This window comes from Pristiophorus japonicus, chromosome 6 (genome assembly GCF_044704955.1).
Source record: "Pristiophorus japonicus isolate sPriJap1 chromosome 6, sPriJap1.hap1, whole genome shotgun sequence".
Lineage (NCBI taxonomy): Eukaryota > Metazoa > Chordata > Chondrichthyes > Pristiophoridae > Pristiophorus > Pristiophorus japonicus.
The window spans coordinates 235,577,172-235,602,848 of record NC_091982.1 but is presented as its reverse complement, the minus strand read 5'-3'; the positions used below and the strand labels follow the sequence as shown (position 1 = coordinate 235,602,848).

Below are 25,677 nucleotides of genomic sequence, written 5' to 3'. Positions count from 1 at the left end.
AATGGCCTGCTCCCTCCTGGTCCCCACTCCTAACTATACACGAAAGTCTTCCCCCACTCTCTCTCACCTCTCCTGCTGCTGCTGTCCGGGCATCTGCTGCACTGATTTACGTCCCTGCGCCGATTTTCTTAACTCACCAGAAGGTTCTTCTACAGAGGCCACATACGCCGGCCTAAGAAGAATTGGAGTAAATCGGAGCTGGCCAAACTTGCCTAAATGACCAGAATTGGCGCGGGTGGCAGGTTACGCCCCGCCCCCTATGACTCAAAAAAAAAAACTTTAAAAATCGTAACTGAGTTACGCGGGCACACATTGATCGGGGAAACTTGCATTTTTTTAAACAAATCACTGGGGCGCCTTTTGTTTCTTTTTTCAAATGCTGACGGGCCCGCTATATTTCCAGTATTTCAAATTTCCAGCACTGTGGGTTTTCTTTTCTACCCTCAAGCAACAACCTCTATTAACATACACACAAACTCAGGTCATCTTTAACACCTGGGCTTTTCCAGTTTTAAAAAGCTATATATTTTAGTTTAAAGCAAGTCCTTCAGACCTCATCAGGAGCCTGAAAGCGTGAGTTAGCTGGAGCAGTGCGAGAACTGAAATAATCGTGACCGTGGCTGCGGCCAAGCCCCTCACACTGTCGGGCTCAGTAACTCGTCGAAACCAATTCCCTCCGATATAAGCCGCAAACACTATTTCTACAAACGTCTCCAAGGTTTGCTCTCGTGGTTTAATTCTTGGCTTTGTTATCATTCTGTGCAGCGTCATCTAGTGGTTAAAAGCATCAAGTACTCTGTCCTGGAGGAGATATTGTTGTTGTATTTGATGCAGAATAGGAGGGGTAAACAATCACTGATCATATTTAATCAAAAATAGGCTTTTTAATATCCAGTACTGAAATGATTTGAGAACGTCAAGGTGTGTGTTCACACGTCAGCTTTAGCCCAACACAATAAGGAAACCCCTTTGCACCCACAAAAGTTGGAAGTGGAAATCTGAAATTGGGGCACGGCTGGACTCCATAGTAAAGCAGAGCAGAAGTTCTTGAGGGAGGGAGTCAGACTGTGGATTGTGAATCAGGTACTGTGTCAAACTTATGCTGGAACTGTATAAAACACTGGTTAGGCTAGAGTACTGCGTGCAGTTCTGGTCACCACATTACAGGAAAGATGTGATTGCACTAGAGAGAGGGTGCAGAGGAGATTTACGAGGATGTTGGACTGAAGAATTTTAGTTGTGAGGAAAGATTGGATAGGCTGGGTTGGTTTTCTTTGGAACAAAGGAGGTTGAGGGGAGACCTTATTGAGGTGTATAAAATTATGAGAGGCCTGGATAGGGTGGATAGAAAGGACCCATTTCCCTTAGCAGAGGGGTTAACAACCAGGGGGTATAGATTTAAAGTAATTGGTAGAAGGTTTAGAGGGGATTTGAGGGGAAATTTCTTCACCCAGAGGGTTTGTGGGGGTCTGGAACTCGCTACCTGAAAGGGTGGTAGATTCAGAAACCCTCACCACATTTAAAACGTACTTGGATGTGCACTTGAAGTGCCGTAACCTACAGGGCTCCGGGCCAAGAGCTGGAAAGTGGGATTAGGCTGGATGGCTCTTGGTCGGCCGGCGCGGACACGATGGGCCGAAAAGACCTCCTTCTGTGCTGTAAACTTCTATGATTCAAACCAGGTATGAAAAGTGCCCAGCAGATCTTTTTAACCGCTCTCGACACATTTTAAACATGCCTGCAATTAAATGTTTCGACAATACAGACACTCTGCATGGTGTAACAGTTTCAACAACTACTGCTGGTGGTGGAGCTCTGTGCACATGTGGAACCAGGACTATTTCCAGGGCTAAAAAATTCCAACTTTACCCAAGCAGTGAAAATCAGGTCTGGCTGGCTGAAACCCCAACTGCAGCTCGCCATCACACACCGATCACCATGCACGCAGAGTTGTTCTATAATCTCCCTCGCTCGTCCCTTTTGCAAGGTTGGGGCAAGAGGTGGTTGGTTGTGTATTTCTCAATTCTTCATTTTAAACACAGATCTTTTTATTCATTAACTTATTGGCAGTCCCACCTGTAAAAAAAGACTTGCATTTATATGGCGCCTTTCACGACCACTGGACGCCCCAATGTGCTTCACAGCCAATGAAGTACTTTTGAAGTGTCATCACTGTGTAATGTAGGAAACGCGGAAGCCAATTTGCGCACAGCAAGCTCCCACAAAGAGCAATGTGATGACCAGATAATCTGATTTTTAGTGATGTTGATTGAAGGATAAATATTGGGTAGGACACCAGGGATAACTCCCCTGCTCTTCTTCAAAATAGTGCAATGGGATCTTTTACATGCACGAGGGAGAGCAGATGAGCCCTTGGTTAAAAGTCTCATTACAACAGTGACTACACTTCAAAATGTACTTCATTGGGTGTAAAGCGCTTTGTGACATCCGTTGGTCGTGAAAGGTGCTGTATAAATGCAAGTCTTTCTTTTTTTCTTTTCATTCGAAAGACGGCACCTCTGACAGTGTAGCATTCCCTCGGTACTGCACTGGAAGAGCCACGCTAGATTATGTGCTCAAGTCTCTGCAGTGGGGCTTGAACCCACAACATTCTGACTCAGAGGCGAGGGTGCTGTCCACTGAGCTACAACTGACACTTTATCTGACACTAGCCTGCTCCGAGCCATGTGTCTTGTACAGCAGAAGGCAGCACCAAAGGTCAACAAGCCAGGTTTGCTAAGATAAGCCTTTTCACAGCTGCTAGCCTCAGCAAACCGAGTAGGCTTATCTTTCGCATTGCTGACAGCTCTTCAAGATCTTCTAGGTTGTGGGAGGGGAGGTGGTTGGTCGACAGCCCTACCACAGCACTACCAGAACAATTGAAAAAGCATAAGGACATAATAATTAGGAGCAGGAGTAGGCCATATGGCCCCTCGAGCCTGCTCCACCATTCAATAAGATCATGGCTGATCTCTGACCTCAACTCCACTTTCCGCCCGATTCCCATATCCCTTGATTCCCCCAGACTCCAAAAATCTATCGATCTCAGCCATGAATATATTCAGAGACTCAGCATCCACAGCCCTTTAGGATAGAGAATTCCAAGGATTGACAACCCTCTGAGTGAACAAATTCCTCCTCATCTCTGTCTTAAATGACTGACCCCTTATCCTGCGACCATGCCCCCTAGTTCTAGACTCTCCAGCCTGGGGAAACAACCTCTCAGCATCTACCCGGTCAATCCCCCTCAGAATCTTGTATGTTTCAATGCGATCACCTCTCATTCTTCTGAACATCAGCATCACCAGTACAGGATCCAAATTACATCACAAGGTTAGGAGGACCTTTTCAGATACTTCCACATTGCTACTGGCAATACGGAAACTTGAAGGCGACAAATTTGCAAGGGAGTGGGACTACTTGGATCGCTCTTTCAAAAGAGCCGGCACAGGCACGATGGGCCGAATGGCCTCCTTCTGAGAGTATCACTAAGATTCTATGAAGACCAAATAATCACAATAAACAGAGTGACTGTAGCCACCTATGGTGGGAAAATTCCATCATGCTGATTAAATTACTTTACCTGCAGTGGATTCCTGACATTTGTCAAAAGACCACCGCACTTCCACCGCTCGTCCTCGCTGTTTGATCTGCTGCTCCACTTCATAAATTTTGGCTCGAACCTAAAACATTAAAACAAAGTGGTTTAAACAAGTGCTTTAACAACACCATGAACTTCCCTGCACAGCAAGTGAGCCCCAGGTGGACAGCGGGAACGTTTCAAGGACACCCTCAAAGCCTCCCTGATAAAGTGTAACATCCCCACCAACACCTGGGAATCCCTGGCCAAAGACCGCCCTAAGTGGAGGAAGAGCATCCGGGAGGGCGCTGAGCACCTCGAGTCTCATCGCCAAGAGCATGCAGAAATCAAGCGCAGGCAGCGGAAAGAGCATGCGGCAAACCAGACTCCCCACCCACCCTTTCCTTCAACCACTGTCTGTCCCACCTGTGACAGAGACTATAATTCCCGTATTGGACTGCACAGTCACCTGAGAACTCACTTTTAGAGTGGAGGCAAGTCTTCCTCGATTTCGAGGGACTGCCTATGATGATGAACTTTCCTAAAATCAGTGTGTGTGTGCATCAGTGTGTGTGTGTGTGTGTGTGTGTGTGTGTGTGTGTGTGTGTGTGTCAGTGTGTGTGTGTGTGTGTCAGTGTACGTATATCTGTGTGTGTGTGCGTGCGTGCGTCTGTCCGTGTCTGTGAGCAATGGTGCAGCAGGGAGGGATTCAAATTCCTGGGGCATTGGAACCGGTTCTGGGGGAGGTGGAACCAGTACAATCCGAACGGTCTGCACCTGGGCAGAATCGGAACCAATGTCCTCGGGGGAGTGTTTGCTAGTGCTGTTGGGGAGGAGTTAAACTAATATGGCAGGGGGATGGGAACCAATGCAGGGAGATAGAGGGAAACAAAAAGGAGGCAAAAACAAAAGACAGAAAGAAGATGAGGAAAAGTGGAGGGCAGAGAAACCCAAGGCAAAGAACAAAAAGGGCCATTGTACAGCAAAATTCTAAAAGGACAGAGGGTGTTAAAAAAACAAGCCTAAAGGCTTTGTGTCTTAATGCAAGGAGTATCCGCAATAAGGTGGATGAATTAACTGTGCAAATAGATGTTAACAAATATGATGTGATTGGGATTACGGAGACGTGGCTCCAGGATGAGCAGGGCTGGGAACTCAACATCCAGGGGTATTCAACATTCAGGAAGGATAGAATAAAAGGAAAAGGAGGTGGGGTAGCATTGCTGGTTAAGGAGGAGATTAAGGCAATAGTTAGGAAGGACATTAGCTTGGATGATGTGGAATCTATATGGGTAGAGCTGCAGAACACCAAAGGGCAAAAAACGTTAGTGGGAGTTGTGTACAGACCTCCAAACAGTAGTAGTGATGTTGGGGAGGGCATCAAACAGGAAATTAGGGGTGCGTGCAATAAAGGTGCAGCAGTTATAATGGGTGACTTTAATATGCACATAGATTGGGCTAACCAAACTGGAAGCAATACGGTGGAGGAGGATTTTCTGGAGTGCATAAGGGATGGTTTTTTAGACCAATATGTCGAGGAACCAACTAGGGGGGAGGCCATCTTAGACTGGGTGTTATGTAATGAGAAAGGATTAATTAGCAATCTCGTTGTGCGAGGCCCCTTGGGGAAGAGTGACCATAATATGGTGGAATTCTGCATTAGGATGGAGAATGAAACAGTTAATTCAGAGACCATGGTCCAGAACTTAAAGAAGGCTAACTTTGAAGGTATGAGGCGTGAATTGGCTGAGATGGATTGGCGAATGATACTTAAGGGGTTGACTGTGGATGGGCAATGGCAGACATTTAGAGACCGCATGGATGAACTACAACAATTGTACATTCCTGTCTGGCATAGAAATAAAAAAGGGAAGGTGGCTCAACCGTGGCTATCAAGGGAAATCAGGGATAGTATTAAAGCCAAGGAAGTGGCATACAAATTGGCCAGAAATAGCAGCGAACCTGGGGACTGGGAGAAATTTAGAACTCAGCAGAGGAGGACAAAGGGTTTGATTAGGGCAGGGAAAATGGAGTATGAGAAGAAGCTTGCAGGGAACATTAAGACGGATTGCAAAAGTTTCTATAGATATGTAAAGAGAAAAAGGTTAGTAAAGACAAACGTAGGTCCCCTGCAGTCAGAATCAGGGGAAGTCATAACGGGGAACAAAGAAATGGCGGACCAATTGAACAAGTACTTTGGTTCGGTATTCACGAAGGAGGACACGAACAACCTTCCGGTTATAAAAGGGGTCGGGGGGTCTAGTAAGGAGGAGGAACTGAGGGAAATCCTTATTAGCCGGGAAATTGTGTTGGGGAAATTGATGGGATTGAAGGCCGATAAATCCCCAGGGCCTGATGGACTGCATCCCAGAGTACTTAAGGAGGTGGCCTTGGAAATAGTGGATGCGTTGACAGTCATTTTCCAACATTCCATTGACTCTGGATCAGTTCCTATGGAGTGGAGGGTAGCCAATGTAACCCCACTTTTTAAAAAAGGAGGGAGAGAGAAAACAGGGAATTATAGACCGGTCAGCCTGACATCGGTAGTGGGTAAAATGATGGAATCAATTATTAAGGATGTCATAGCAGTGCATTTGGAAAGAGGTGACATGATAGGTCCAAGTCAGCATGGATTTGTGAAAGGGAAATCATGCTTGACAAATCTTTTGGAATTTTTTGAGGATGTTTCCAGTAGAGTGGATAAGGGAGAACCAGTTGATGTGGTATATTTGGACTTTCAGAAGGCGTTCGACAAGGTCCCACACAAGAGATTGATGTGCAAAGTTAGAGCACATGGGATTGGGGGTAGTGTACTGACATGGATTGAGAACTGGTTGTCAGACAGGAAGCAAAGAGTAGGAGTAAATGGGTACTTTTCAGAATGGCAGGCAGTGACTAGTGGGGTACCGCAAGGTTCTGTGCTGGGGCCCCAGCTGTTTACACTGTACATTAATGATTTAGATGAGGGGATTAAATGTAGTATCTCCAAATTTGCGGATGACACTAAGTTGGGTGGCAGTGTGAGCTGCGAGGAGGATGCTGTGAGGCTGCAGAGCGACTTGGATAGGTTAGGTGAGTGGGCAAATGCATGGCAGATGAAGTATAATGTGGATAAATGTGAGGTTATCCACTTTGGTGGTAAAAACAGAGAGACAGACTATTATCTGAATGGTGACAGATTAGGAAAAGGGGAGGTGCAAAGAGACCTGGGTGTCATGGTACATCAGTTATTGAAGGTTGGCATGCAGGTGCAGCAGGCGGTTAAGAAAGCAAATGGCATGTTGGCCTTCATAGCAAGGGGATTTGAGTACAGGGGCAGGGAGGTGTTGCTACAGTTGTACAGGGCATTGGTGAGGCCACACCTGGAGTATTGTGTACAGTTTTGGTCTCCTAACCTGAGGAAGGACATTCTTGCTATTGAGGGAGTGCAGCGAAGGTTCACCAGACTGATTCCCGGGATGGCGGGACTGACCTATCAAGAAAGACTGGATCAACTGGGCTTGTATTCACTGGAGTTCAGAAGAATGAGAGGGGACCTCATAGAAACATATAAAATTCTGACGGGGTTAGACAGGTTAGATGCAGGAAGAATGTTCCCAATGTTGGGGAAGTCCAGAACCAGGGGTCACAGTCTAAGGATAAGGGGTAAGCCATTTAGGACCGAGATGCGGAGGAACTTCTTCACCCAGAGAGTGGTGAACCTGTGGAATTCTCTACCACAGAAAGTTGTTGAGGCCAATTCACTAAATATATTCAAAAAGGAGTTAGATGAGGTCCTTACTGCTAGGGGGATCAAGGGGTATGGCGAGAAAGCAGGAATGGGGTACTGAAGTTGAATGTTCAGCCATGAACTCATTGAATGGCGGTGCAGGCTAGAAGGGCCGAATGGCCTACTCCTGCACCTATTTTCTATGTTTCTATGTTTCTATGTCTCACCCCTCAGCCTGTGCATGTGTCTTATAGCTAACTACACCTAAAACCAGCAAGTTTCAAAGCCTTACATAGGCAGACTTCCTGCATTTCTACTCCTATCTGTTATGAAAAAAATCTTTTAACGTAGTCATTTCATTTATGTCGAGTCTTCAAAGATAAGTTAGCAAGGCAGGTGACACCCTGATGTGCATCTACCTACGAGACATCCCAGCTGTGTCTCCTAGGAAACAGGCTCTACAGCATCAGTCTTCGAGGAATAACTACAAGTGGTCTGATGCGGACTGTCCCTTAACCGGCGCCTCTCGGAAATGGGGAGGAATTTCTTCTCTCAGAGGGTCGTGAATCTTTGGAATTCTCTGCCCCAGAGAGCTGTGGAGGCTGGGTCATTGAATATATTTAAGGTGGAGATAAACAGATTTCTGAACTAAGGGAGTAAAGGGTTATGAAGAGCGGGCAGGGAATGTGGAGTTGAGGCCAAGATCAGATTAGCCGACTCCTGTTCTTATTTCTTATTTCATACCGCAGAACTCCCCGCTGGTTAGCCATACCCTAACATCGCTTTCTCCTCTCCTTGACCATGCCTCACTGTCCTTCCATATGCTGCAAATCCCCCTCCCAGTTCATCCCAGGCCCTCACACACTAACCACGGCTCCGATCCCACATTCCCCTACCCCACGGCCTCTCGCCTAAACCCCAGGACCACCTCCCCAATACTACCAACACACCAGCCAACATCTGCCTCACTGGTGCACTAGAACTTGTCTTGTACCGAACCGCAATCTGAAACATCTTCCCTGGCATCTGATGAGGTAACAGAGGGTTGATGAGGGCAATGCGGTTGACATGGTGTACATGGACTTCTGAAAGGTGTTTGATAAAGTGCCACATAGTAGACTTGCCAGCAAAGTTGAAGCCAATGGAATAAAAGGGACAGTGGCAGCATGGATACGGAATTGGTTAAGTGACAGGAAACAGAGAGTAGGGGTGAACGGTTGTTTTTCAGACTGGAGGAAGGTATACAGCGGTGTTCCCCAGGGGCCGGTACTGGGACCACTGCTTTTCTTCATATATATTAATTACTTGGGTGCACAGGACACAATTTCAAAATTTGCAGATGACACAACACTTGGAAGTATAGTGAGAAGGATACTGATAGACTTCAAGAGGACATAGACAGGCTGATGAAATGGGCAGACACGTGGCAGATAAAATTTAACACAGAAAAGTGCAAAGTAATACATTTTGGTGGGAAGAATATGGAGAGACAATATAAACTAAAGGGTACAATTCTAAAGAGGGTGCGGGAACAGAGAGACCTGGGGGTATATGTGCACAAAACGTTGAAGGTGGCAGGGCAGTTTGAGGAAGCGGTTAAAAAAGCTTACAGGATCCTGGGTTTCATAAGAAATTTGTCCCCTCGAGCCTGCTCCGCCATTTAATAAGATCACGGCTGATCTGGTCTTGGGCTCAGCTCCACTTCCCTCCCCTCTCCCCATAACCGTTTATTCCCTTATTGTTCAAAAATCTATCTATCTCCACCTTAAATATATTCAATGACCCAGCCTCCACAGCTCTCTGGGGCAGAGAATTCCACAGATTTACAACACTCAGAAGAAATCCCTCCTCACCTCAATTTTAAATGGGCGGCACCTTATTCTGAAACTATGCCCCCTCGTTCTAGATTCCCCCACGAGGGGAAACATCCTCTCTGCATCTACCTTGACGAGCCACCTCAGTATCTTATGTTTCAATAAGCTCACCTCATTCCTCTAAACTCCAATGTGTATAGGCCCAACCTACTCGACCTATCTTCATAAGTCAACCCCTTCATCTCCAGAATCAACCTTTTGAACCTTCTCTGAGCTGCCTCCAATGCATATCCTTCATTAAATAAGGAGACCAAAAACTGTACGCAGTACTCCAGGTGTGGCCTCACCAATACCCTGTACAGTTGCAGCAGGACCTCTCTGCTTTTAAACTCTATCCCCCTTGCAATAAATGCAAACATTCCATTTGCCTTCCTGATTACTTGCTGTACCTGCATACTAACTTCTTGTGTTTCATGCATAAGGACCCCCAGGTCCCTCTGTACTGCAGCCTTTTGTAATTTATCTCCATTTAAATAATAATTTGCTTTTTTATTTTTTCTGTCAAAGTGGATAACTTCACACTTTCCCACATTATACTCCATCTGCCAAATTTTTGCCCACTCACTTCGCCTGTCTATATCCCTTTGAACATTTTTTGTGTCTTCCTCACAAATTGCTTTCCCACCCAGCAAACCTGGCTCCATTACACTAGGTCCCTTCATCCAAGTCATTAATATAAATTGTAAATAGTTGAGGCCCCAGCAGTGATCTCTGTGGCACCCCACTAGTTATTGTTTATGACCCATTTATCCCGACACTCTGTTTTCTGTAAGTTAGCCAATCCGCTATCCAAGCTACCACAGTTGTACCTCTCCAGTCCGGCACCCTTGGGACCTCTCCGGTGCCGGACCAGAGAATTTTCCGGACCATGGGAGGTCACGGCGACCCTCGCATTGTCAGCAGTACCCTAGACTTACCGGGTACTGCTGACAACGACCCGACCGCGTTCTGCACATGCGCGGCACTGAAGCCTACTGCGCAGCATTTCTCAGGTCCAGCTTCGTCGCTTCAGTCAGCCACCACGCTCCTCGCTCCGTCTCCATACCGACCCGACCAAGGAGGGAACACTGGAGGCAACGGGGAAGAGGACCAGCTAGCCCTAGTACACAGTGTGGGTCGCTACCCCCCACCGCGAATGAGGCCGGACCAGGGATGTTGCCGGACCAAAGAGTTGCCGGACTGGAGAGGTACAACCTGTATATTACCCCAAACCCTGTGAAGTTTTATCTTGTACAGCAACCCTTTATGTGGCACCTTATCGAATGCCTTCTGGAAATCCAAATACACCACGTCCACTGGTTCCCCCTTATCCACCCTGCTCAATACATCCTTGAAGAACTCCAGCAAATTTGTCAAACTTGAAACATAAATAGAGGCATAGAATACAAAAGCAAGGAAATGATGATAACCTTTTCTAAAACACTGGTTTGGCCCTTAACTGGAGTATTGTGTCCAATTCTGGCTACCATATATTAGGAAAGATGTGAAGGCCTTAGAAGATTTACAAGAATGGTTCCAAGGATGAGGGACTTTAGTTACATGGATAGACTGGAGAAGCTGAGGTTATTCTCCTTAGAGCAAAGAAGGTTGAGAGGAGATTTGATAGAAGTGTTCAAAATCATGAGGGGTCTGGACAGAGTATACAGAGAGAAACTGTTCCCATTGGCGGAAGGGTCGAGAACCAGAGGACACAGATTTAAGGTGATTGGCAGAAGAATCAAAGGTGATATGAGGAAAGACTTTTATACACAGCGAGTGGTTAGGGTCTGGAATGCACTGGCTGAGAGGGCGGAGACGGCAGATTCAATCCTGGCTTTCAAAAGGGAGTTGGATAAGTACCTGAAGGAGAAATATTTGCAGGGCTACAGGGAAAGGGCAGGGCAGTGGGACTCGCGGAAGTGTCCTTGCAGAGAGTCGGCACAGGCGCGACGGGCCAAATGGCCTCCTTCTGTGTTGTAACCATTCAATGATTCTATCATTCTCCGTATCCTGTGCTTTAATAATGCAGGAGATAAAATTAATTAGAAAGGTTAAACAATTAATACTTAAGGTCCATAATAATATTCATATCATCATCGAACTCAAGCCTGAAAATACTCCAGAACTCTTAACAATTTCCCACGGGAAATACATGGGAAATGAAGATGAAATGCAGTCAGGGCAGGCAGACACAGTGACGTACACACATAGAATCATAGAAATTTACAGCACAGGAGGCCATTCGGCCCATCATGTCCGTGCCAGCCGACAAAGAGCTACCCATTGTATCTATCCACACGTACTTGGACAGAGTGACACAAGCACGCGCCACACACAAAATTCCAGTTTACCTTCATTTTTATGCAACTACTTTTCTGCTGAGAAACACTAAACGTACTTGGGGAGGTGGGGTGGGGAGGAGGAATGAAGATCGTGATTGGCTGTACAGTACAGGACTCCAAGCTACCCCAGTATACCTGCTGATTGAAGGCGGAATTTCCCCCTGGCATAGGTAAACATGACGGAGCCACTTGGAGCAGATCCAGCGGTGAGCCAGGGTTGCTGCTTTTGCTTTCACTCGTGGAGTAATTCCACACCAAGGCACTAGGGCAACATAAAGTTATTGTCTGTAGGAAGAGCAAAAACAGGCGATGAATATGATTCTCACATATGTACACCTTTAAAAGATTTGAAATTCACTGTGTGATTAAAAGCTACCACGGTTGATAACCAATTCCCCAAAAAGAACAAGGTAATAAAAATCAGGACCTTCGAACGCTTGCCACATACTGCCAAATCAATTAATGACATTTCATCTCCTGCGTAACCACAGCCACCATCCCCTCCCCCCCCCACCGGCCTCCACTACCCGTTAACACATCATGTACTAAGATTTTGGTTTTGATAGAATTACAAAGAGTCAACCATAAAATGGCAAAGTCTTAGAATCCAATCCAACAGAATTTCACTTATTCAGGCATCAGAAACCAATGGCTACCGGTTATAAGCAATAGAAAGACAGACTTGCATGGATATAGCGCCTTTCATGAGCACCAGACTTCTCAAAGTGCTTTACAGCCAATGAAGTACTTTTGAAGTGTAGTCACTGTTGTAATGTGGGAAACGCGGCAGCCAATTTGCACACAGCAAGCTTCCACAAACTGCAATGTGATTATGACTGGATAATCTGTTTTAGTGATGTTGATTGAGGGATAAATAGTGGCCAGGACACCGGGATAACTCCCCTGCTCTTCTTCAAAATAGTGCAGTGGGATCTTTTATGTCCACTTGAGTGGGCAGGAGGGGCCTTGGTTTAACGTCTCATCCGAAGGACGGCACCTCCGACAGTGCAGCACTCCCTCAGCACTGCACTGAGGGTGCCAGCCTAGAATTATGTGCTCAAGTCCCCACAACCTTCTGACTCAGAGGCGAGTGCTACCCACTAAGCCACAGCTGACACTGCACATTTAGGCAAGGCACTGGTTTTCCAGATTCATGGAAAAATAAATGTAATAACGAAATGAGATCCGCAAAACATTCGTTCCAATCCTGGAATCGCATGTAATAAAAATTGAGATTTACTTGTGCACTCACTATAAGACACTGGCTGATCTTTTCCTGGCCAAGCGAGCATGTGGACAACCCTGTTCCTCAGCCACTGCAGGTACTAACCCTGAACGTGCATCTCAGTACTGCACACCAATGGGTCAGAGCTACTGATGTGGAGGTGTTTCATGTAGAAGCTCATTGATCTGCCAAGCATTGCAAAGGTTGGAAACTCACTATACAAGGTACAAACTCACATCTAATTCGTCTCATCGTGATTCCTTCTATCTTGCACTAGCACTTCTGTCATTTCATCATCGCCGGTTTTCCACCAAGTTACTTAACAGATTGTCCTTTTTCTTTTCTAGTGTATCTGGTCATTTTTTCCCGCAACCCCATTTTCTCTTGCTCAGCGTGAGCACAAATTACAGCACGGGCACGATGGACTGAATGGCCTCCTTCAATGCTTCTGCATCCAAGCACGTATTCCAGGCACATATTTTTGTGTCCAAGTGTGGACTGCTGAAGTATGAGGCTAAAAGTACCCGGGTGATATAACTCATCCATCCCACACCAAGAGTCGATGAACTCTGCATTGGCAACTTCAGCATAGCAATCTGCGTAGCATTACGATATATGCGGCTCTGTGCTAAGATTGAAGAGGCATGATCTTAGCAGAATACCACATGTTGGGGTAGAAATTCCGACGTCCCAGGCCCAAGCAAAGGTTCTATGGATCCGGGAAGGCATCGCAAAAGCCGGTTTTCAGGACACAATGCGCATGCTTTTCCAATCTGTCAAGCTGGAGCTGGAGCTGGACAGATCCTCCGTATCTCTGGAGCGAGGACATTTGCACGGGCAAGATTGCGGAATTTACCCATATCCTGCCCAGCAAATGTCCTCAAAAATCTTGTGCCTGATAAAAGCAGGTGCATAGCCTACTGTTACAGGCATAAGAGTTTAAAAACCTATAAAAGACATGATTAAAATATAATTTTAAGAAACATATTTATGTTAAAACCCTACCCACTCAGGAAATGTTACTTTAAAACCTAACCCTAACTTTTTTTTTAAAACAATCGGCAATTTTTTTTTCTTTAACAAACATGTATAACATCTTTAATTTCTATTAGTGCATTGTGTGAGGTGTTTTTTAAAAAAAAATGTTTAATGTAGTTTTTGTGCGTTTTGGCGTTTTTCTCATTCATAGTAATGGGAGATTCGTAACTTACAAATCTCCTATTACTATGAATGAGAAAATACTTACCTGTGATTGGGTGTCCAGGCCCACGTGACTCCTGCAAACGTCCCTAAGAGCACGCGCTGCGATGTGCAGGGAGAGGAAGCCCATGAACCAGGATCTCGAGCGGGCCCAGCAGTTTCAGGTAAGTTCGCATTTTATGTCCATTATTTAGTGCTTTGCCCGCGGGCAGTCCGAATTTCTGCCCCATTAACTCTCCAGCCCAAATGACTCTGTCCACACAAAAGATACATTTATGGATTAAATGGTTTTAAAACAAGAAACGGGTCACACTCTAAAACCAACCAATGCAGCAGGCAAGTGGTTTCTTTCTCTGTAAACCACCATTACTCTCACTTAATATCTACAACACGTTGGGTGGCAGTTTTCTCAAAATAGAAGTGCCAGAAACGGCGTCATAATCCCAAGTGACAGTTTCGCACTAGTCCAAGAAAATAGTAGAGAAGAGATGGAAAAAATTACTTAAATCTACACAAGATGTCTCAAAAAAATTCTTGGGGACTGGCAGTTTGCCCAATTAAATAGGTCAAACTGATCTCTCGTGTGTCACTGCAGACCAGGTACACCAGACAGTACCAGTAAGTTTTGACTACGGCAACTTCAATCAACTATCTTTCTGTTTAAAAATAAAAAGAGCTGATATTACATCGCCTGCGTTCATTTCTAGAGAAAAGAGAGAACTTACATAAGAACATAAGAAATAGGAACAGGAGTAGGCCATACGGCCCCTCGAGCCTGCTCCGCCATTCAATAAGATCATGGCTGATCCGATCATGGACTCAGGTCCACTTCCCTGTCCACTCTCCATAACCCTTTAATCCCTTATCTCTGTCTCTGTCTCAAATTTATTCAATGTCCCAGCTTCCACAGCTCTCTGAGGCAGCGAATTACAGAGATTTACAGCCCTCAGAAGAAATTTCTGCTCATCTCTGTTTGAAATGGGCGCCCCCTTATTCTAAGATCATGCCCTCTAATTCTAGTCACCCCTATCAGTGGAAACATCCTCTCTGCATCCACCCTGTCAAGCCCCCTCATAATCTTATACATTTCGATAAGATCACCTCTCATTCTTCTGAATTCCAACGAGTAGAGGCTCAACCTCCTCAACCTTTCCTCATAAGTCAACCCCCTCATCCCCACAATCAACCGAGTGAACCTTCTCTGAACTGCCTCCAAAGCAAGTATATCCTTTCGTAAATATGGAAACCAAAACTGTATGCAGTATTCCAGGTGTAGCCTCACCAATACCTTATATAGCTGTAGCAAGACTTCCCTGTTTTTATACTCCATCCCCTTTGCAATAAAGGCCAAAATACCTTTGGCCTTCCTGATTACTTGTTGTACCTGCATACAAACCTTTTGTGCTTCATGCACAAGTACCCCCAGGTGCCGCTGTACTGCAGCACTATGCAATTTTTCTCCATTTAAATAATAAGTTGCTCTTTGATTTTTTATGCATGACCTCAGACTTTCCAACATTATACTCCATCTGCCAAATTTTTGTCCACTCACTTAGCCTGTCTATGTCCTTTTGCAGATTGTTTGTGTACTCCTCACATTGCTTTTCCTCCCATCTTTGTATCGACTGCAAACTTGCATAACTATAGCATCTATCACGACCGCAGGATGTCGCAAAGCACTTTGCTGCCAATGAAGTACTTTTAGAGAGTAGTCACTGTTGTAATGCGGGAAACGCAGCAGCCAGTTTGTGCACAGCAAGCTCCCACAAACAGCAATGAGGTTAATGACCAGATAATCTTTTTTTTTTTAAAGTGACGTTGGTTGAGGGATAAATTTTTGGCTAAGACACCGAGAACTCCCCTGCTCTTCTTCGAAATAGTGCCATGGGATCTATTATGCCCACCTGAGAGAGCAGACGGGGCCTCGGTTTAACATCTCATCCGAATGACGGCACCTCCGACAGTGCAGCGCTCCCTCAGAAGCTGCTGCTAGATCCAGAACTCCCAAGATCATTTAAATGAGTGACGTAATGCTTTGCACAGTGTGTTGGCATATTTCAGATCCAGCTTGACGCAGCAGCACTAAGGTACAAGCTTGTGCCTGTTATTTCGCCACACCAGGGTCCGGGCTGATGGTAGGAAGAGAGGCTTGGGAGCAGATCTTCAGCCTGTGCTCTACAGCTGCAGTCATTCTCCCTCTTTAATGTTGACGTGACGTGGTTTTGGCTGCACTTTGATGCAGCAATGGAAAGTGTAAATCAGCAGACTATGGAGCGCACTAAATCTACGAGATGAGAAAACCCACCAGGAGGTCATTTCAAATTGGTTTGAGTTTGACCTACAGACCACAACCACAGTCACCATTTAAACAGGTACAAAGCAGGGAAGGTTGGAATAAAAGTTAAGAATTGGAAAGCAAATCTCCTCCCACACAACAACACTGATGAAAGGAATTTCACCTCCCCCCCCAGGTATTTTTTTTAAACTATACCGTTAAAATATTACTATAAATATATCCGAGCACTTCTTGGATCAGACCCTTGTTATATTTCCAGTGTAATTATTTTTAATTACTTTCACATCTTCTTTCAGCATCACAGGCAGTCCCTCGGAATTGAGGAAGACTTACTTCCACTCTTAAAATGAGTCCTTAGGTGGCTGAACAGTCCAATACAAGAACCACAGACTCTGTTACAGATGGGACAGATAGTTGTTGAGGGAAGGGGTGGGTGGGACTGGTTTGACGAATGCTCTTTCCGCTGTCTGCGCTTGATTTCTGCACGCTCTTGGTGATGAGACTCGAGGTGCTCAGCGCCCTCTCGGATGCACTTCCTCCACTTAGGGCGGTCTTTGGCCAGGGACTCCCAAATGTCGGTGGGGATGTTGTACTTTATCAGGGAGGCTTTGAGGGTGTCCTTGTAACATCCTCTTTACAGCACTGCTGACAGTCCCAGCCAGATTTTAGTGATAGTGCTGTAAAGTGGGTGAGGAAGCACTGCCTTCTCTGGAAGTACTAACACCTCCCAAAAGTAAATGTGAGGTTATCCATTTTGGTGGTAAAAACATTATCTGAATGGTGACAAATTAGTAAAAGGGGAGGTGCAACGAGACCTGGGTGTCATGGTACATCAGTCATTGAAAGTTGGCACACAGGTACAGCAGGCAGTGAACCAGGCAAATGGCATGTTGGCCTTCATAGCGAGAGGATTTGAGTATAGGAGCAGGGAGGTCTTACTGCACTCGTACAAGGCCTTGGTGAGGCCACACTTTGAATATTGTGTTAGTTTTGGTCTCCTAATCTGAGGAAGGACATTCTTGCTATTGAAGGAGTGCAGGGAAGGTTCACCAGACTGATTCGCGGGATGGCAGGACTGAAATATGAAGAAAGGCTGGATCGACTAGGCTTATATTCAATGGAATTTAGAAGAATGAGAGGGGATCTCATAGAAACATATAAAATTCTGACGGGATTGGACAGGTTAGATTCAGGAAGAATATTCCCGATGTTGGGGAAGTCCAGAACCAGGGATCACAAACTAAGGATAAGTGGTAAGCCATTTAGGACTGAAATGAGGAGAAACTTCTTCACTCAGAGAATTGGGAACCTGTGGAATTCTCTACCACAGAAAGTTGTTGAGGCCAGTTCATTAGATATATTCAAAAGGGGGTTAGATGTGGCCCTTACGGCTAAAGGGATCAAGGGGTATGGAGAGAAAGCAGGAATGGGGTACTTAAGTTGCATGATCAGCCATGAATGGTGGTGCAGGCCAAATGGCCTACTCCTACACCTATTTTCTATGTTTCTATGCCCCCTGGTAGCTAAATGCACACCAAAGCCCCTCCCCACACCTCAGGGAGATCCCACCACCTTCTCAGCCCCAACAGTGGGGTTTTTCTGATCTTCACAGGCCTTCCCCCAACCCATTGGAGGAAGGACCACCAGACACAAGGTTAAGTCTCAAACTGCAACTCTGAAACAACCATGCATGTGTGAGCTCTCGGTTACTGAACAACAACTTGCATTTAGAAATCGCCTTTAATGTAGTAAAACATCCCAAGGCACTTCGGAAGAACATTATCAGACAGAAATTAGCAGCGAGCCAAAGGAAATATTAGGACAGGTGACCAAAAGCATGGTCAAAGAGGTAGGTTTTAAAGGAGCTTCTGAAAAGAGGAGAGAGAGTTAGCGAGGCGGAGAGAGGTTTAGGGAGGGAGTTCCAGAGCTTAGGGCCAAGGCAGCTGAAGGCACGGCCACCATTGCTGTTTTAGAGCCTCCAACTGGCAGCCTTCAACTGGATTACAGGAGCACTTCTTCAAAAGGCTGTAAATGTAACCAGATAAACACAAGAGAACCTGAAATCAGTGGTTCTGTACAGGTATAACATCCGAAATCCAGAATCTTCGGGATCGAATCCGAGCCGGTTTTTAGGGTTTTCCGGATTTCAGACAAGTTAAATCAATAGTTTGAAATCCGGAATCCTCGATCGAATCCGTGCCGTGTTTTGAAAGGCAAGGTCCAAAATTTGGCGAAAACCAAATTCCGGTATGGACTCAGTCAAGGATCCCAGATTTCAGTTTTGATTTTCTTATCTGAATACTGGAATCCTCGATTAAATCAGTGTCGGATTTTGAGTTTTGCCTCAAAAATGTCTCGTTTTCGGACAATAATTCCGGATACCGGGCGACTCCATCAGCTATGCGCAAAATGTCTGGTTTTCGGACAATTCCAGTTTTCGGAGTTCCGGATTCGGGACGTTGCATCTGTACTTACAGGGAGTATACTGTACTTGGAGAAATTATTAACTTATAACATGTTAAAGTCTGGATGCGACTTTGCCACCAATTATTTAAAAATGCTTTTCATTTACGATGGATGAGTTTTAACCTACAAGAAAATCAGAGACACAGCAAACTTCTACTCAAAGGACAACCATTAGATTCAAGATTGTAACTGGATATATTCCAGTGAAGAGGAAAGGGTGTAAGAGAAAAGATAACCATCCGTGGCTAACTAAAGAAATTAAGGACGGTATCCAATTAAAAACAAGGGCATACAAAGTGGCCAAAACTAGTGGGAGGACAGAAGGCAGGGAAAGCTTTTAAAAGCCAACAAAGAACAACTAAAAAAAATGATTAAGAAAGGGAAGATAGACTATGAAAGTAAACTAGCACAAAATATAAAATCAGATAGCAAGAGTTTCTATAAGTATATAAAAAGGAAGAGTGGCTAAAGTAAATGTTGGTCCCTTAGAGGACGAGACGGGGGAATTAGTAATGGGGAACATGGAGATGGCAGAAACTCTGAACAAATATTTTGTATCAGTCTTTACGGTAGAGGACACTAACAATATTCCGATATCGTCAAGGGGCTATAGGGGGCGGAGGAACTTAACACAATCACAATCAGTAAGGAGGTGGTACTCAGTAAGATAATGGGACTAAAGGCAGATAAATCCCCTGGACCTGATGGCTTGCATCCTAGGGTCTTGAGAAGTAGTGGCAGGGATTGTGGATGCATTGGTTGTAATTTATCAAAATTTCCTGGACTCTGGGAAGGTCCCAGTTGATTGGAAAACTGCAAATGTAACACCCTTATTTAAAAAAGGCGGCAAACAAAAAGCAGGAAACTATAGACCAGTTAGCCTAACATCTATGGATGGGAAAATGTTGGAGTCCATTATTAAAGAAGCAGTAGCAGGACATTTGCAAAAAGCAAAATTCGGTCAGGCAGGGTCAGCATGGATTTATGATGTGGAAGTCATGTTTGACAAATTTGCTGGAGTTCTTTGAGGATGTAATGAACAGAGTGGATAAAGGGGAACCAGTGGATGTGGACTTCCAGAAGGCATTTGACAAGGAGCCACATAAAAGGTTACTGCACAAGATAAAAGTTCACGGGGTTGGGGGTAATATATTAGCATGGATAGAAGATTGGCTAACTAACAGAAAACAGAGTCGGGATAAATGGTTCATTCTCGGGTTGGCAACCAGTCACGAGTGGGGTGCCGCAGGGATCAGTGCTGGGACCCCAACTATTTACAATCTATATTAACAACTTGGAAGAAGGGACTAAATGTAACGTAGCCAAGTTTGCTGACGATACAAAGATGGGAGGAAAAGAAATGTGTGAGGAGGACACAAAAAATCTGCAAAAGGACATAGACAGGCTCAGTGAGTGGGCAAAAATTTGGCAGATGGAGAAAATGTTGGAAAATGCGAGGTCATGCACTTTGGCAGAAAAAAATCAAAGAGCAAGTTATTATTTAAATGGAGAAAGATTGCAAAGTGCCACAGTACAGCGGGACCTGGGGGTACTTGTGCATGAAACACAAAAGGATAGTATGCAGGTACAACAAGTGATCAGGAAGGCCAATGGTATCTTGGCCTTTATTGCAAAGGGGATGGAGTATAAAAGCAGGGAAGTCTTGCTACAGCTATACAAGGTATTGGTGAGGCCACATCTGGAATACTGTGTGCTGTTTTGGTTTCCATATTTACGAAAGAATATACTTGCTTTGGAGGCAGTTCAGAGAAGGTTCACTGGGTTGATTCCGGAGATGAGGCGGTTGACTTATGAGGAAAGGTTGAGTAGGTTGGGCCTCTACCCATTGGAATTCAGAAGAATGAGAGGTGATCTTATCGAAACGTATAAGATTATGAGGGGGCTTGACAAGGTGGATGCAGAGAGGATGTTTCCACTGATGGGGGAGACTAGAATTAGAGGGCATGACCTTAGAATAAGGGGCCGCCCATTTAAAACAGAGATGAGGAGAAATTTCTTCTGAGGGTTGTAAATCTGTGGAATTTGCTGCCTCAGAGAGCTGTGGAAGCTGGAACATTGAATAAATTTAAGACAGAAATAGACAGTTTCTTAAATGATAAGGGGATAAGGGGTTATGGGGAGCGGGCAGGGAAGTGGAGCTGAGTCCATGATCAGATCAGCCATGATCTTATTGAATGGCGGAGCAGGCTCGAGGGGGCTGTATGGCCTACTCCTGTTCCTTTTTCCTAGGTTCCTATATAACCTTCTGTAGGAACTACTGTATTTGGTAGGAAAAAAAATGGAAGGTTCCTTTGAAGCCTCCAGTTCCACACCAGCCTTGCCAGATCCTAACATTACATGAAGAGCACATGAGAAAACAAGTTTCACCGTTGCTTAAGTGCCCTTTCACAGGCCCATGATTGGAATCCGGCCCAGAATAATATGAAGTTCTCTCCCTGCTGGCTATGGGGGGGTTCTACGTGAAAATATAAACTTGGCAAGTTCCAACCAAACTCCCAGGCAGAAAAAGCCCACATTGCCCAAGGGTCAGTAATTTCGCACCACATTTATAGCCTCAGAGACTTGACGGATAGCACCTGTGGGTGACATCGGAAATGTTTCACCGAAGATGACCAGAGGGCACAGATTTAAGGTGATTGGCAAAATAAACAGAGGTGACATGAGGAAAAACGTTTTTACATGAGTGGTTTGGATTTGGAATGCACGTCCCGATAGGGTGATGGGTATAGATTCAATAGGAACAAAACTTGGAGAAAAAATTGCAGGGATATGAGAAAAATGGCGCCAATTGGATTGGTCTCCGTAAGAGCCAGCGCAGACTCAATGGGCTAAATGCCTCCTTCTAAGGAGCAGAAGTAGGCCAGACGGCCCTCGAGCCTGCTCTGCCATACAATAAGATCATGGCTGGTCTGATCTTAGCCTCAACTCCACTTCCCTGCCTGTAACCCATAGTCCTCGACTCTGCTACAGTTCAAAAATCTGTCTATCTCAGCTATGAATATATTCAAAAACTCAACTTCCATAGCTTTCCAGGGTAGAGATTCACGACCCTCAGAGAAGTTCCTCCTCATCTCAGTCATAAATGGGCGGCCTCTTATTCTGAAACTATGCCCCCTTGTTCTATATTCCCCCACAAGGGGAAACATCCCCTCAGCATCTAGCCTGTCAAGCCCCCTCAGATCATCTCTCATTCTTCTAAACTCCAATGAGTACAGGCCCAACTTTTCCTCATAAGACAACCCCTTCATCCTCGGAATCAACCTAGTGAATCTCTTCTGATCTGCCTCCAATGCAAGTATATCCCTCCTTAAATAAGGAGAACAAAACTCCTTATTTAAGGTGTGGTCCCACCAATGCCCTGTGCAGTTCATAGAAATTTACAGCACAGAAGGTGGCCATTTTGGCCCATCATGTCTGCGCCGGCCAACAAAGAGCTCTCCAGCCTAATCCCACTTTCCAGCTCTTGGTCCGTAGCCCTGTAGGTTACGGCATTTCAAATGCACATCCAAGTATCTTTTAAATGGGGTAAAACTTTCTGCCTCTACCGCCCTTTCAGGCAGTGAGTTCAAGACCCCATCCCCCTCTGGGTCAAGAAACCTCACCCCAATTACTTTATATCTATGGACCCCTCTGCCAAGGGAAACATAATTTAGCTTCCCTCATAATTTTATACACCTCAATCAGGTCTCCCCTCAGCCTCCTCTGTTCCAAAGAAAACAGACCTAGCATCTCCAATCTTTCCTCATAGCCAAAATTCTCCAGTCCAGGCAACATTCTTCTAAATCTGCTCTTCACCCTTTCCAGTGCAATAACATCTTTCCTGTAATGTGGTGACCAGAACTGCATACAGTACTCCAGCTGTGGCCTAACCAGTGTTTTATACAGTTGAAGCATAACCTCCCGGCTCTTGCATTCCATGCCTCGACTAATAAAGGTAAGTATTCCATATGCTTTCTTAACCACCTTATCTACCTGAGCTGCTGCCTTCAGGGATCTGTGGACCTGCACTCCAAGGTCCCTTTGCTCCTCTACACGTTTCAGTGTCCTACCATTTGCTGTGTATTCCCTTGCCTTGTTAGACCTCCCCAAATGCATTACCTCACAATTATCTGGATTGAATTCCATTTGCCACTGTTCTGCCCAGAACTTGGATAGCTTCCTGCAGTCCGCAGCTTTCTTCGTCATTATCAACCACTCAGCCTATTATTTAGTGTCATCTGCAAACTTCTTAATCATACCCCGTACATTCAAGACCAAGTCATTGATACAGGTGGGGCGTCCGAAATCCGGAGTTCCAAAAACCGGAATGTTCCGAAAACTGGACACCGTGCAGATCACATTAGTCGACGTCTGGAATCCGGAATGTGCCGAAAACCCACTTTTTTTTTTTCACAACAGTGATATAAACGGCATAAAATGAAAGTAGTAACATTTCAGCAATGGATATTTGATATTCTGATCAGTATTCTGTAAATAATCCCCCTCCCCCACGCACAGACACACACACCACCATCACCCCGCCTTCCCGTTCCTCCAGGTGTCTCCAAGAGTGAATTTGTGCATTCTCCTGTCAGTTGGATTTTTGCATCGATTTCTGATGCGATAATTGCCACATAAATAAAGCAACATTATTTGCGAAGAGCTCTCGGTGTTTCCAACTGGGAGATGGGGGGCGGTGGTTACTGATTACCTTTATAGTAGGGGCGGAATGATAAAGAGGAGGGGGGCCCATTTGAGCCCTAATCACAGGGCGGCGCTTGCGGACAAACCTGTTGGAGGGGTTCCGACCACACTATGCTGAATGAGGCAGGCAGCGGTGAGGGGGTTATAACAAGCGCTGATCTTTTCAGGGGCAGGATGGGAGGGGAGGGAGTTATTTCATCATGCCGCTCTCGAAAGCTCCCTTCGCAGACTGTGATGCAGTCCTGCCAGGTCACACCAGGTGCAGTCAATACAGACCAATAGTAATCCAAAACAAGGTTAAGCAGAATAAAACGCTTTTTTTTTTGAATCACCCACAGCCGCTGTCCCTGTCTCCAAAACCGGACATACACGAAACTCTGCCCAGGGGTTGCCGGATTCGAGACGTCGGATATCTGTTCCGAAATACGGGAAAACCCGAAAACCGGAATGACCCCGGTATCGAGGTTTCACCTGTATGTACCACAAAAAGCAAGGGACCCAGTACTGAGCCCTGCAGAATACAGGATACAGCCTTCTAGTCACAAAAACACCCATCAACCTTTGCTTCCTGCCTTAGAGACAATTTTGGATCCAACTTGCCACTTTACCCTGGATCTCATGGGATTTTACTTTCATGACCAGTCTGCCATGTGGGACCTTATCAAAAGCTTTGATAAAATCCATAAACACTACATCATGCGCACTGCCCTCATCGACCCTCCTGGTTTCCTCCTCGAAAAATTCAATCAAGTTAGTCAAACACGACCTTCCCTTAACAAATCCGTGCTGACTGTCCTTGATTAATGCATTTCTTTCTAAATGAAGATTTATCCTCTTCCTTAGGATTTCCCTACTTTTATACTCCATCTCCCTTGCAATAAAGGCCAACATTCCATTTGCCTTCCTGATTAGTTGCTGTACCTGCATGCTAACTTTTTGTGTTTCATGTACGAGGATACCCAGATCCCTCTGTACCTCACTTACTCGCCAACTGCTTTTTTAAATGCTTCCCAGGATTTTGTTTTATCTCCATTACGCAACTGGAAGTCTGTTGCAAGTGTTTCTCACTGTCTGTGAAGTGCTTGCCAACATCGGGCCTGATTTTGCCTTTTCTGGTTAGGACCCTTGTCCCGCTTTTAATTTGCCAATTTATCTTTTTAACCGTTTCCTTATTGTACACCTCTATACGGTCACATGTGCCGTTTCTCATCCCAGTTCAAGGCTCAAAAGTCCCAAGTTTCTCCAGCTTTACAACTCTGACCTCTTAAGTGCCAGCTGTGGCCCAGTGGGTAGCACACTCGCCTCTGAAGTCCCACTCCAGGAGCTTGAGCACAAAAATCTAGGCTGGCACTCCAGTGCAGTACTGAGGGTGCGCTGCATTACCGGAGGTGCAGTCTTTTCGAATAAGACGTTAAACCGAAGGCCCTGTCTGCTCGCTCTAGTGGACGTAAAAGATCCCATGGCACTATTTCGAAGAAGAGCAGGGGAGTTATCCCCAGTGTCCTAGAAACATAGAAAATAGGTGCAGGAGTAGGCTATTCGGCCCTTCGAGCCTGCACCACCATTCAATAAGATCATGGCTGATCATTCACCTCAGTACCCCTTTCCTGCATTCTCTCCATACCCTTGATCCCTTTAGCCGTAAGGGCCATGTCTAACTCCCTCTTGAATATATCCAATGAAATGGCATCAACAGCTCTCTGTGGTAGGGAATTGCACAGATTAACAACTCTCTGAGTGAAGAGATTTCTCCTCATCTCAGTCCTAAATGGTTTACCCCTTATCCTTCGACTGTGTCCCCTGGTTCTGGACTTCCCCAACTAGGGAACATTCATCCTGCATCTAACCTGTCCTGTCCCGTCAGAATTTTATATGTTTCTATGAGACTCCCTCTCATCCTTCCAAACTCCAGTGAATACAGGCCCAGTCGATCCAGTCTCTCCTATAGGTCAGTCCTGCCATCCCGGGAATCAGTCTGGTGAACCTTTGCTGCACTCCCTCAATAGCAAGAACGTCCTTCCTCAGATTAGGAGACCAAAACTGAATACAATATTCCAGGTGAGGCCTCACTAAGGTCCTGTACAACTGCAGTAAGACCTCCCTGCTCCTATACTCAAATCCCCGAGCTATACCATTTGCCTTTTTCACCGCCTGCTGTACCTGCATGCCAACTTTCAATGACTGATGTACCATGACACCCAGGTTTCGTTGCACCTCCCCTTTTCCTAATCTGCCGACATTCAGATAATATTCTGCCTTCGTGTTTTTGCCCCCAATGTGGATAATCTCACATTTATCCACA

The 25,677-nt window shown here is 45.4% G+C and overlaps 1 protein-coding gene across 1 annotated transcript in view; it reads right to left on the bottom strand.

Moving 5' to 3' along the window:
* LOC139266002 (mediator of RNA polymerase II transcription subunit 12-like protein) overlaps positions 1-25,677 on the bottom strand; it is a 799,024-nt gene that overhangs the window by 609,010 nt on the left and 164,337 nt on the right. The window contains exons 8-9 of the mRNA XM_070883728.1: positions 11,620-11,769; positions 3,584-3,683 (exon numbers count right to left, since the gene is read on the bottom strand). Coding sequence (XP_070739829.1) covers positions 3,584-3,683; positions 11,620-11,769 — 250 coding nt within the window. The remainder of the gene's footprint in view (positions 1-3,583; positions 3,684-11,619; positions 11,770-25,677) is intronic.